General features: G+C 36.0%; 1 protein-coding gene and 1 long non-coding RNA gene across 2 annotated transcripts; both read right to left on the bottom strand.

The window, feature by feature from the left end:
- Window positions 1–4,729: 4,729 nt before the first annotated feature.
- On the bottom strand, window positions 4,730–5,857 carry cldnb (claudin b). The gene is given in 1 exon segment (NM_131763.2): window positions 4,730–5,857. A coding segment is annotated over 1 exon segment (648 nt). The 5' UTR covers window positions 5,790–5,857; the 3' UTR covers window positions 4,730–5,141.
- A 4,247-nt stretch (window positions 5,858–10,104) lies between these two features.
- On the bottom strand, window positions 10,105–13,785 carry LOC141379879 (uncharacterized). Its single transcript, XR_012396813.1, has 4 exons — window positions 13,723–13,785; window positions 13,298–13,361; window positions 12,888–13,014; window positions 10,105–11,934 (listed from the first exon to the last, which is right to left on the bottom strand). It is a non-coding gene; the product is annotated as an uncharacterized lncRNA (long non-coding RNA).

The following is a 13,785-nucleotide window of genomic DNA, read 5'->3' as shown; positions in this document are numbered from 1 at the left end:
TGCTGCTTCTCAATCTGCATACTATGTCCTAAATAGTATTTGAAAATAGAATTAGTATGTCCTAAACCATAGTATGTTAAAAAGAGTATGCCAAAGGTTCCCGGATGGTTTACTATTTCCGGTAAAAATATTAAGAATAGAAGAGTCCATACTCTAACCGCTGATATTGCCCACAGTACATTGCACGATGGACGTGAATTCGATTAGAACTACAAATACGGGTGAAAAGTGTAAACAAACTACAAACATTATGGACACGCGAGACCAACCGTCAAGTAGAGAGGCTTCGGTAAAGTTGTTTGTATGACTGTTAATTAATATCTAGGCCACTGGAAAAAAATTAAATCACGTTTTCTGTGTTATATTTCATCTGCAACAACAATACTGAACTTATTTAAAGACTTGTTTGGATATTAACGTCTGAATGCATAATTACCCAAAGACCTGAGGAGATTTCACTGCATGAAATACTCGTGAATGGGAGATTAACCTGCTGTCCTAAACAGATTAACTGTCCAAATGTATCTTTCTTCGTTTCTAAATGCTACCTCCTAAGATCTGTCTCCCCTGAAAAGTTGTTTGTGATGTTTTGTGTATGGTCTGGGGGGTCCAATTTCGCTATACGAAAGTGTAGTGACAAATAAAGGCTTGATTGATTGATTGATTGATTGATTGCTGCTGCTTCTCTTGAGGTGTTGTTGTGCCTTCCCCAGCACTGCATCTGTGTGAGCAGTCCATGTCAGATCCTCAGCAATGTGGACTCTAAGAAACTTGAAAGTGCTGACTCTCTCAACTGGTGCCCCGTTGATGGTGATGGGAGTGTATTCTTTTTTTCTCTCTCTCCTGAAATCCACCAACAGCTCCTTGGGTTTGCTGATGTGAGAGGTGGTTTTCCTGACAACACTGCGTCAGAGTGTGCACCTCCTCTTAGTAGGCCATCTCCTCATTATTGGTGATTAGGCCCACCACCGTTGTGTCTTCAGCATATTTAATGATGACCTTGGAGCTGTGTTTGGATGTGCAGTTGTGTGTGTACAGGGAGTACAGGAGTGGGCTGAGAACACAGCCCTGTGGAGCACCAGTGTTGAGGATCAGTGTGGATGAGGTCAGGTTGTTCATTCTGACCACCTGGCATCTGCTTGACAGGAAGTCCAGGATCCTGCTGTGTAGGCCCAGAGCCTGGACCTTCACAACCAGCTTGGCCGGCACTATGGTGATGAATGCTGAGCTGTAGTACACAAACAGCATTCTCTCATTTGTGTTTTTGTTTTCCAGGTGAGAAAAAGCAGTGTGCAAAGTGTAAACAATTGCATCATCGGTGGAGCGGTTGTTTCCGTATGCAAATTGCAGAGGGTCAGTGTGAGCGGGCAGTACAGAGCAGATGTAGTTTTTAATCAGCTTTTCAAAATACTTAAATTTTTCAAATTATTTGATAAATAAGAAACGTGTGGTTGTGTTTTGGATGTATTGAATACAGCATTGATAAAACACGTTTTTTAAACTCAAATTTGGGGAAACAGCTGGACAAACCCAAGCAAACGGTTACAGTTGAGTTTTTTATTTGAAATTTAACCCAGTGGTTGGTTTAGGCTGGCTGAATCCACCCCACATTTTTTCAAAGTCAAGGACTGCATGTCTTGATAAAGTTTGTTTTTCTGGTTAAAAATTACCAATTAATCTTCATGGTAATTTGGCTAATCACACTGAATCTGTATTCTTAAGCGATCTGCTTTTCAGTTTGGTTTAAACCTTCTAAAGCTTTGTGCTTTAATTTCTAAATTCATATATATATTTAACTTTTTCCACAGAAAAACTTTAGAAAAGTTAATTGCACGTTGCTGGCATCCATTAATTATCTTCTCAGTTGTATGTTTTCATACAGTCTGCTAGGAGACACACCCCTATCACAGTTAAGGCTATATAAGCACCTTATCCTTGCATTTCTATTCAAAAACATTGTTTAAATTCATATGAAATCATGTATTGGTGCTAATTCATACAAATATGGACCTTTTCCTTCATATGTTTTCATACAATCCGCTTAGCCTACCTGCAGTGATGTTTAAGCTTTGTTGCAGACCTTAATGTTTGAACTTGTTTTGTTCAAATTATCATATTATCAAACCCTGATGGCAAATACATATGAATTTTGTATCATCTCTTTTATACAATTTTATATCTTATGAATATTATGAACCTTCATGCTCGCATTTTTATTCTGAATAAAAAAATACAAGTTTATATGAAGAGTTCAGATGCAAAAACATTATAGTGCCATCTGAATTTTTCTCTTAAAATTAGCATTTTCAGTAACACTTTATTTTAATGGTCCATGAGTATTAGTAGACTGTCTGCTTAATATTTGTTGATACTGCTCCTTCAACAGACATTTATCTGACTATAAGAAACTTTGCAGTTACATGTCAGCATACACTAACCCAAACCCAAACCATAACCCCAATTTAACAGTGTAAGAATTGAAATATTGCAAATATTCTGATATCTTTGACAATTCAAAACATGAGCTGAAAACAGAGACTGGTGACTTCACAACCCACCAGGGAGGAATGCGGGAAAAACCAGTTCCTGCTGAATTTGCATCTGAGTCTGCTTCATCCCCCCAACTCACACATATGGTCATTTCAATGTTTGAATGTTCTAGAATTAACCAAACTGACTTTAACTATCATGTTTGATATCATTTGAAATGTCTCAGTGCGATTGGTACAATGGTCTCATTCTCTCAGAAATAGACATAATCAGAACAATAAATATATAACTTCAGGCATCTTTTGATCCACTGTGAGGGGTGTGACACTAAGTGTGAATGCCTTTTGTTATACATTCACACCCCCTTCCTTGAGGGAATTCTTGGATTATTTAAGGTAAGGACTAAGAAAAGCTCAGGGCGATTCTGCCTAACCAGATCAGCCCATAACATGGGGTCTGCCCCATGTTATGTATATTAAGAAGTCAGGAATGCATCTTTTTCATCTTGGACTTATCTTTGATAATTTGATGTTTTGTATTGATCATTTATGAATTGACTGATTGAATTGGCATAATACATTTACCTGACTAATAAATTGTAATGTTTGACCATATTTTGCTCACTCTGTAATTATTAATTCAAGTAGATTACGCTGTATCCTTGTTTCCGCAAGTCTTGCGTCAGGTCAGTAGACGGACTAAAATCCAATTGAGATGGAGCATTGGCACACTAATTGTGTTTTAGGGATCCGGCTGACTCTTGATATTGATTCATGTGTACTTAGGTGGAAAGGGCGATAACTTCCGTCTAGGTCAACAAGGTGTTGCACGACTAACCTAGATTGGGTACCCGACCTTTGTTTGAAGGTAATATCATTCTAAATTAAGTTCATATGGGAAACCATGGGCTTGGTGAAAACCAAAGTTACTATAGAGTCCAGTAGTCGGGTACATTTATATTAATGCCCTAACCTCTAATTAGAAATGATGATTGTCTTAACTCAAAGGTGTACATCTAAGCGGGACTAACTAAAGTATTTTAGAACGAGCGCGCTGGTAGCGGCCATCTAAAGTATTAGTCAATTTACCTCTGTTTAATATTCAAGACTGACCGGAGTGTGACCGTGAGGGACGCCTTCGGCCGAGGCGATTTCTCTGAGCGACATGAGCACCCGAATGAACGGATGTAATAGTTACTAGTAAAGACAAACGGTTCAAACATTTATCTAAATTACATATTGATATAATCTTCTTAATGTTTTATGATTGGAGTCAGATAAAACGAGGATAAATATATTAATATTCTAAACCACCTCATACTAAAATTGGAGTCAGATATGAGTTAAGTTTAATATAAATCAACATTGTGCACTGGAAAGACCGAACATGCAGTGAACCTTCATCCACCAGTGGACACCGGCATTGGGCCAACTGGGTGGACCTTACAACAGTCTATTTATAATCCAATGACAATTAGTTGCAATGTAACTCAAATTCAACAAATGGACCATCAAAATAAAGTGTGACCTTATTTTTTGTCAAGCTCCTATGTATAAGTTGGGTAATTTCCCTTTTTTATCAATTAATATGTTATTTTCATTGCCTTTAATGGGAATTAAGTGAACACAAATAAAGGAGTCTCTGAAAAGGGCTAATTTTAGAAGGAAATTTCGGATGGCACTTAGAGGTTTTTGCATCTGTATATATTCTATATAGCTTGTGTGTTTATGGCTAATTCATATACATTTTTTATCTCATTTGCACATTTTTATATGAATTAATGCTGTGTGAAACACCTTCTAATTCTGCTTCTATACGTTTACATTTGATTTGTAATACTCAATTCATTTCACTTCAATTCAATCAAATTCAATTCATAAGCTGTTCCAAAGCAGCTTTGCAGTGCATCTGTTTGCCTCCTGAATTCAAACTTTGTTGACTAACAAGTAACTGTAATAATTGTAAGTTCATAATGTGTCTAATTATCAGCAGGTTTGAGTACACAAGCCAAACCTCAGATCAAGTTTAGCCTTGTCCTTAATGAACTGGCTCCAAGAGAAAACCTGAAAAACTACATCTAACCTGCTGTTTGCCAACTCCCTTTGGGAATGTTTTGCACACAGAAACTCTTTTGAAATCTTTAAAGTGCCACAGGGTTAGTGACACATAATAGAGGCCTGTAATGCAACACCCATGTCAACGCCCATGCAAATTCAAAAGACAATCCACAAGACAGGTGTGATATTAACAAAATGTATTTATTTATTAATTCCTTTAAACATATATCAAGAAATAAACCTGTACAAAGTTGTAGAAAAACCTGTACTTAGGCTGTACAAAAATGCTAATATTTACAAAATCATACTTGAAAACATACAAAAGTGAACACTTTTATAATGACCACGGTACAAAAGAACATTTGACCAAACTTAAGCAAAAATAATTTTCAGGTTAACCTCCTTTAACTGCAGAGGCTGTTTCAAACGTGGTTCCCCATTTTCTTTGTTTGTTTTGCATATATATTGGTAAAAAAAAAAAAAAAAAAAACATTCAGCATCTGCTTTTCAAGTCCTGCAAACTCATTTTGAGCCTCAATGTCCAACAAACTAAGACCGTAAACATTGTAGAGTCCATTTTCCTGAGTTGATCATTTACACAAAGTTCTTTCCGGAGGGTGCAGAGGCTTCAGAGCGAGGGGTTGCGTTGTATTTAGCTGTGTATTTTCCGCTGTCTGATTTTTCGGGGCAGTGGCAACAGAGCAGACTTCCACCAATGATCAACAGAGCTGAGGCACCCCAGCCGATGTACAGTGACGCTCCAATCTCCCTCTTCTGTGCCTGGACCACTAGCGGGTTGTAGAAGTCCTGGATGATAGCGTTAGCCGTCCAGCACACCGGGACCAGACATAGCACCCCAGAGATGATGAAAATCACACCTGCCGTGATCCCAACCTTGGCTTTGGAGCTCTCCTCCTCGATGCAGTTGGTGCATTTTCCACCAGCCATCGACAGCATGATTCCCATGACTCCGATCACGATGGAGATGACGGTGAGAGCTCGAGCGGCTTGAATATCTGAGGAGAGAGCCAGCATGGAGTCGTAGACCTTACACTGCATCTGTCCGGTGCTTTGAACCACGCAGCTCATCCAAATTCCTTCCCAGGATGTCTGTGAAGTGACAATGTTGGCGCCGATGAAGGCTGTGACTTTCCACATGGGGAGTGCGCAGAGCACAATGACTCCGATCCACCCAAAGATGGCCAGGGCGATGCCCAGCATCTGTAGGCCGGTTGATGCCATGCTTTTTCGTTTTCCTTGTTGGTTGGTTGGTGGTTCTCTTCGCAGTCTTATCAAGCGTGTGTGTGTGAAAGGGTGTGCGCTAATGCTTTAAAAGACGGTTGGGGGAGGGACTTCTAGAGAAGGACCTGCTCTACTGGTTTTGTTGTTACTTCATGATGTGCGAACGGACCTCACTTTGAATGAGTCACTGCTAAGAGACTTTCCGTTGTGGAAAGAAGGACCTTATATGGGTTTCCTTAAACAATTATTTACTGTTTAGGGTTAAACTATATGTGTGTGAAAATTTAAGGATGGGTCAAGAAAATGGATCAAGATTATGTGTAAAATAAATGGGTTTTTATTTTTATGTTTTGATTATTTATAAGGTCTAGTAAAGTAAACCATTTTTAATAGCTTTAAGTGACAGAATGTAACAAAAGAAGAGTTGTTGACAGGAAGTGATCTCTATGTTTTTAAAGGGATAAAAAAACAACATTGAAACTACAAAAACAACAAAGTTCTGTCAATAGAAACCATCACTAAATAATTGACATAAATAATTAAAATTAATATGAACTAATATAAAAAAATTGTAATATCACTTTTATGGCAAAGAATACTTTCTTTTCTTGGTCTTTAAAATGAAATATTTCAACATAAACAATGAAGGCAGAGAAAAATGTTAATTTTCCATCTAAACTTCAGACGCAACTTAGAAGTTTTAACACACTCATACACTACAGACAATTTAGCCTACCCAATTCACATGTACCGCATGCCTTTGGACTGTGGGGGGAACCGGAGCACCCGGAGGAAAACCAAGCGAACACAGTGAGAACATGCAAACTCCACAAAGAAATGCTAACTGACCCAGCCGAGGCTCGAACCAGTGACCCTCTTGCTGTATTTTCAATAACTTATGTTAACAAACATTTACCAATTCTTTCTGTAATAGACAGTTCATTGTTTGATCATGTTAGTAAAAACATTAACATATATAATTAATGAAAACAATGTAACATGTTTCCAAAAAAAAAAAAAAAAAACATTTTAATTGTATTGTTAAATAATCTTTGTATTCTTTACTACTTCAGAAAAATTATTTATAGCATAGAGTGAATATTTTCTACATTTCTACATTAAAATATTTCCTCCTTAGTGGTCTACAAACTATTGAGTGTTTGCCGGTTTCATGTGACACAACAGAGAGCAGACTCGGAGATTCCTGGAATGTTTTCTGTTTGCCGTAGTGCTGACCATACCTCATCATCACACTTTCTGAATCTAAAGTGAAACTTTATGGCTCCTGGACATGACGCATTTGTACTAAACATGCTTTATGTACGTAGTGTCCTACTCAGCACATAATCAGTATTTCTCAAGAGTCCTGTGTTGCTGTGTCTCAGTGTGGGGGAGGAGCAGCTCAGTGCACCTGTAGCCACCTGGTCAAACCGGTTTCTGCTGGAGAACAGGTGAACTGACTCTGAGCCAGCGTAAGACTCGTCATAAGCCATTGCTCAGGCATGTCTGTTCAACTGACAAAAACACAACAACAATAGGGCAAATTTTGTGGAAATATTGGTATATGTTATGTGGGTGTGTGTGTGACATAAATTTCTGTATAACGTGCATTTGACTCGGGTATAAGGTGAATTATGAGGGTATTGCTGATGTCCAGCATATGTTTTACACAGCGGATGCCCTTCCAGCTGCAACCCAGTGCTGGGAAACATCCACACACATTCATTCACACATATACACTATGGCCAGTTTAGTTTATTCAATTCACTTATACTGCATTTCTTTGGACTGTGGGGGAAAATGGAGCACCTGAAGGAAACCCACGCAAACACAGAGAGAACATGCCAACTTCACACAGAAACATCAACTGACCCAGCCGGGACTCGAACCAGTGACCATCTTACTGATAGGTGACAGTGCTAACCACTAAGCCACAGTGTCACCCTTATGAGTCATACATAAGGATTTTTTTCTTCAGAAAATAAAGTTGTAAACAATTTACTTGAAGGTGTAGGGTTGGGGTAGTTCAATGTGAAATACAGTTCCAAAAACTATGGAAACGTAAAAAAAAAAAAATGAAAGTGTGTGTGTGGGGGTGGGGGGGTGTGGTGGGGGGTTATTTAAAATGTAAAATGTAAAACATTACCAAACTTTCTTTCAATCACTATACATCTCAATATAATTGAATAAATTAAAAATTGTGCATTCTTAAAGTGTGCTTCACACAGGTGAGTGGTCTTGACAAACCACCTGTAGAAACACCCTTCTAACTCTAACACCATTCTAACTCTAACACCCTTCTAACTCTAACACCTTCTAACTATAGCACTCTAAGGCTGAATGCCTTTTCAAGTCAATTTGGACAAAAGCGTCTAAGTGACTAAATGTAAATGTAATTTTTTTAACAAAAATGACAATTGCTCTGAATAACCAATATTTTAATTTGTTGTGATGGAAAATAAGGGTTTTGCCACCAAATGTTGATTCCTTAACTTTTAAAGACATTAAAACACATTTTTAATTTAAATTCTGAAGAAATGTCATCATTAGTTTACAGAATGGAGTATTACATTTAGCTCCTAACTGTAATATTCCAGCGTGTTGTAGTAGAAGAATAAAAAATAAGGTGAGGATCCAAATGCAATATAATCAATTTTTTAACAATTTAAAGCAAAAGCATAACAATCGGGGAATCAGACATCATAAGAGTAACTTAAAACATTAGTTAACAAGAGGCAAACGCAAAATGGTACGTATGTGAAAGGAAACAATTAAGCTAAACTAGATAATGAGATGAGGGATGGAAACAATGAGTAACAATAAATAACTAACAGGTTAGCTAAGGAAACAAAGAGTAACAAAAGAAACAGAACTAAAAAGAAATAAACACAAACACAGGCTGTGAACGTGACAATAACTCTAAATTGTGAATACTAAGAATTTTCAAGTTTCTCTTTAATTGTTTCTATATCTGATAGCTGTATTAGCTTCTTTACACACATAATTTAGATACTAGCTATTTAGATACTAGCTAAATTTTGTTGTGCAGATGTCCTCAAATTGAAAGAGAAATAAGTTGTAAATACAAATAGCAAATACAAAAAAACAAAAAACAAATAGCCCATTAATGTGTTTAATAACATCAGATATACTGTGTAATTATTTAAACCATTAAAAGGGACATTCTATCAAAACATTACATTTTCACTTAAAAAAATGTGACAGAGCCTGACCTTTAGCTTGTCTTCCTCAAAAAATCATACAAAAAGAAGAATTCTTACAATTCAATAATAGAACGCATCCTTGATCACTGTTAGCTTCTCCATCAAATGATGTCACTTTCGAGTCATAGCATTAATTTTATGGGAAATTTAATACAAATATGACAAAACATGGAGGCAGTTGTAAATTTATTTATATTATATATTTGTAGTATTAATTTGTAGAATTTAGAATTTCATGTTTTTAAAGTGATGTGAATGATAAAAACTTAACCTTGCTATTTCTGAAGTTTTTTTTTCTTTTTCTAAATAACAGTTTTTAGTCATAACAAAGCTATTAAAGCTCTAGGTTCGTTTAGTTGGGCAGAGGACAGGGGCAATGACAGGATTTGTACATTTGTAAAGTGTTTTCAATAAAAAAATCTGAGACACGAATGAAATATTCCTTAACAGAACAGCTCACAGAAGTCAACCATCAGTCCATTTTATAAATTTTTGTGATGATTTTTTTTTATTGTTATTCAGCTGTGCTTTTCAGAAACAGATATACGTTTCTATAGAATGTCCCAAAAGTAAGGATAGTCTGTGTAATAACCTAACCCACACCCAGCTATAAGGTGTGTTCACCTCGAGTATTTAAACTTGAGCCGTTTCAAATGTCGCATTCAGAAAAATAAACATGATCTCCTGATGTTAAACAACCCAGCCGGCATTTCAACGGTGATTCAACGTTGAATCAACGTCAGGTCTATGGTTGGATCAACGTTGAATTACCTTTCGATTTTGCAAATTGGATCAACGTTTATATAGTGACGTTGTTTCACCGTTGGACCACCACCGGTGATTCACCGTTGAAATCACAACGTTGTTTCACTCTTACCTTCTTCATGGGTGAATTATGGTCGTTTTGTAGACGTTGAATGAAGGTTGAATTACCTTTCGATTTTGCAAATTGGATCAACGTTGATACCGTGACGTTGTTTCACCGTCATACATTTCAACGTAAGTTAAATAGAAATTACATACAACGCAAAGTCCATAAAAATAGCAAACAAATTTTTACTAATAAAAAATACACGACACAAATACACAACTTAGCCTGTGTATCAATTTATTTAATACACACCTCATTATTTCAATTATTCTAAATATACAGCAACATTTACAGCATACATAGTTCATTAAAACCATGCAGGTTACTATACACGCTGTACACTCAAATACAGGAAAAGGCATACAATTAAATAGTCACTTTTTAATTAGGTTTCATGAATTAAAGTTAGTTAATGTTTACTAACATGAACAAAGAACAAATACTTGTACAGCATTTATTAATCATTTAATTAATTGAAATATGTCCCGATGCTATTAAAATCAAAATGCATGCTTGTTAACATAAATGCACTGAGCTGACATGAACTGTACTTTCTTTATATGAAAGATGCTTCATTGTTCTTTGTTCATGTTAGTAAATACATTAACACTTACTAATACAACCTTATTGTAAAGTGTTATTGTCTTCAGAAAGACAGATACTAACTAAATTAAACTAAGTAACTAACTACGCTTCAACCATCACAGTCTCCAAAATACAATTCCGTTTACAAAGTTTACAAAATACCCATTTTTAAAGTGGCTGCAGTAAAAAAATAAAAATAAAAAACATCACTCACAACTAAGAATCACAAGTGAAATACATTACATCTGTTTGAGGTTTTATAGGTTGAGAGAAAAACTTGAGATAAAAGATGGCACTGGGACAAAGAATCAAGTGTAAAACACTTAAACATCTGTATCAGTCTAGCAGTTAAATACATATTTATTTTTCAAACACCAGGTGAGTTTCCTACAAAATCAATAATGAGGTTTGCTATTCCGATTCATTGTGAATGAATGGCTTCACTTTCACAATAGTAAAAACTCATGCTATAATCTAAACCTGACATTACTCCTTCACTTTGCAGGTCTGCATGCTAAATATTTAGTAGGTTTTTTTTTTGTTTGTTTTTGTTTTGTTTTTTTTTTGCATAAAGTACATCTATTGTGTTTAGCATTACTGCAGCAAAACTGAGCACCTGTGACAGTAGAACATGTAGACAAATATTTCAGTAAATCATCAAGAAAATGTGTAGAATATATGGTTTGATTCTCTCTCACAAACACAACAGTAAAAGCAATTTGTTATTCCGTTATTATTAGTATCATAAAAATTGCATGTTCACAGGGGTCTTATAATAATGGCTCACATTTGTGAATGTAGGACCACTATTTCACTATTACATGTCACATTAAGTGTTCATATAGGTTCTGTTATTAAGTACTTGTGTCATCCCAGAGACCTGTTAATCTTCAGAACACAAACTAAAATATTTTAGATTAAATGTTCCTTATCCTCTACAGACAGCAATAGTCACAAGATGGTCATTGTCAAGATAAGGCATAAAACACATTGTCAAAACGTTCCATGTGACTTCAGTGATTTCAACTGTGAACATACCAAGCTCCAACAACACTTTAGTGAAGCAAAACAAAACAGTAAATACAAATGTGTTTGCATATATCTCTCCCGCATCAGATCAGCATGTGTGTTTACTACGAGCAGTATGCACACACCATGACCTGTTGTGGCAAAGGCAAACAAGTTATTTTTACAGTACTTACTGTGATTTAACCTTTATGACAAATGTACTGGACCTGTTACACATATCACTATCTTTTATGAACACAAATTTCACTGTAACGGATGCTGTTGTTTTGCTCCAGTTATACCTTTAGAGAACACCGTACTAGTCAGACATCCATACAAAAGCAGAGAGTTTGGTCTTGTGTAGCAGAACTGCAATAGATGTCTGTCTGTCTAGGTTGACACATGGTTTAGGCCATCAGTATGTCCTTGATGCCCTCAAATGGAGCTTCCAGAAAACCTGCAATAAATGAAATACGAGAATACAACTAAGTTGGTATCCGCTATTATACAAAGTGAAATTCAAATATTTATTTTTTATTGAATCCAAATTTGTCCTATAATATCGTCACACTCAATAATTTTGACTTATCCATCTGAATATTCCTAACTAAGAGAAGTGAAGAATTAGGTGTGATATCGTCAGGAAGCCCTTCGCCACCACCGGTGCCAGCATTTCCAGAATTCAAATTTCAGATTCTCGAAAAAATTTCGTTCTTTTTTTTAACAAAGGCTGCAGTAAAGAATCATGAAACATTCAACACATCTAATAATTACAAGTTGTTGTAAACCATTAAATGTACTGTAAAAGCTGTTTGAAGCTTTTTAGACTGGTTGAGAAAAACTCTAGAAGGAGTAGCACTTCTACAAAAGTCTGCATGTAGGACAGAGAATTAAAGGGATAGTTCAAAATTTGTATTCTGTCGTCATTTACTGACCACGTTGAACACAAAAGAAGATATTTTGAAGAAAGCTGCAAATCTATAACCATTGACTTCTATAGTATTTTTTTTCTACTATGGAGGTCAATGTTTACAGGTTTTTAGTTTTTTTCAGAATAGCCTCTTTTTTGCTCAACAAAATAAACTCATATTGGGTTTAAACCATTTGGGGAGTAAAATGTGAGTAAATTTTCATTCTTGGGTAAACTATCCCTTTCAGTTGGAAAACACCAGAATTCTTAAGTAGACCCCTTTCGCAAGACAGATGATGCATTTCATTTCTCATCTTAATCCTCAAGTTTTTAATATTTAGATTTATTTAAATAGCATGTTTATTTATTTGTTTTATTGACATTTAATAAAAACAACTTCTCAATGACATCACATGTACTGGACCTGCTACACATGTATCACTATTTTTATGAATACAAATTTCACTGTAACAGGTGCTGTTGTTTTGCTCCAGTAATACCTTTAGAGAACACAGTAGTAGTCAGACATCCATACAAAAGCCTTGGCGTGGAGTAGCAGAACTGCAGTCTGTCCATGCTGACACAGGTTTAGGCCATCTGCGTGTTCTTGATGCCCCTCAACTGGACCTTCCAGAAAACCCAGAAAGTTAAAATCCATTACACCTCTTATCTGCTACTATACAAAGTGTAATTTAAGCATTAATTTCTCACTAAATACATATTTGTTCCCCAATACTGTCACATAGTATAACATCACAACATGATTTCACAATAATAATATCAATATAACAATATAATATCACAACATAGCCTAACAATCAATAAACAAACATGTTAGAAAGAGAATATCACCAACCAAAGCACCAAGAAGATTTAACAGATAGCTTAGTTAAAGGTAAAGTAAACTTACATGGACAAAGCCTTTTCCATTCAATGCTGTGCAAGTTAGTGCGTCTCTGGAGTAAGTTACATGTCTAAAAGCAAAAACAACAACAACAGTGAAACGACAGCAGTTCACTTTGTAATAATAACACTAATGATACAGCGTATAAAAAGGATATTGTTTTATAACGTTGCTCCGTAACTTTAAACTGCGTTTGGATTTTATCGCTTTGAATTTGCCATAAAAACGCTCATTTAGACTAACGTTAAACGTGACATTACCTCGAGGTTAGCTGCGCGTCACCGGAGCGCAAACAAGACTAAAAACCAAACTGGAAAGTTTTAAATGCTTCAAAATTCGAAACAGTACACCAAGTCACATTTAAGATACACTGTGTGTAAAACAAAATCGGGGGGTGAATAAAACATTAAAGCATCTAAAAACACGCTTACCTCTGAATTCTGCTGCACTGCAGGTCAGGTGTTCGTAATTAAGTGAAGTGAAGCGCTGCGCGT

The sequence above is a fragment of the Danio rerio genome, chromosome 21 (assembly GCF_049306965.1).
Source record: "Danio rerio strain Tuebingen ecotype United States chromosome 21, GRCz12tu, whole genome shotgun sequence".
In the NCBI taxonomy this organism is placed as follows: Eukaryota; Metazoa; Chordata; class Actinopteri; order Cypriniformes; family Danionidae; genus Danio; species Danio rerio.
The sequence above is the reverse complement of the archived record's forward strand: the minus strand, read 5'-3'. Positions and strand labels throughout refer to the sequence as shown.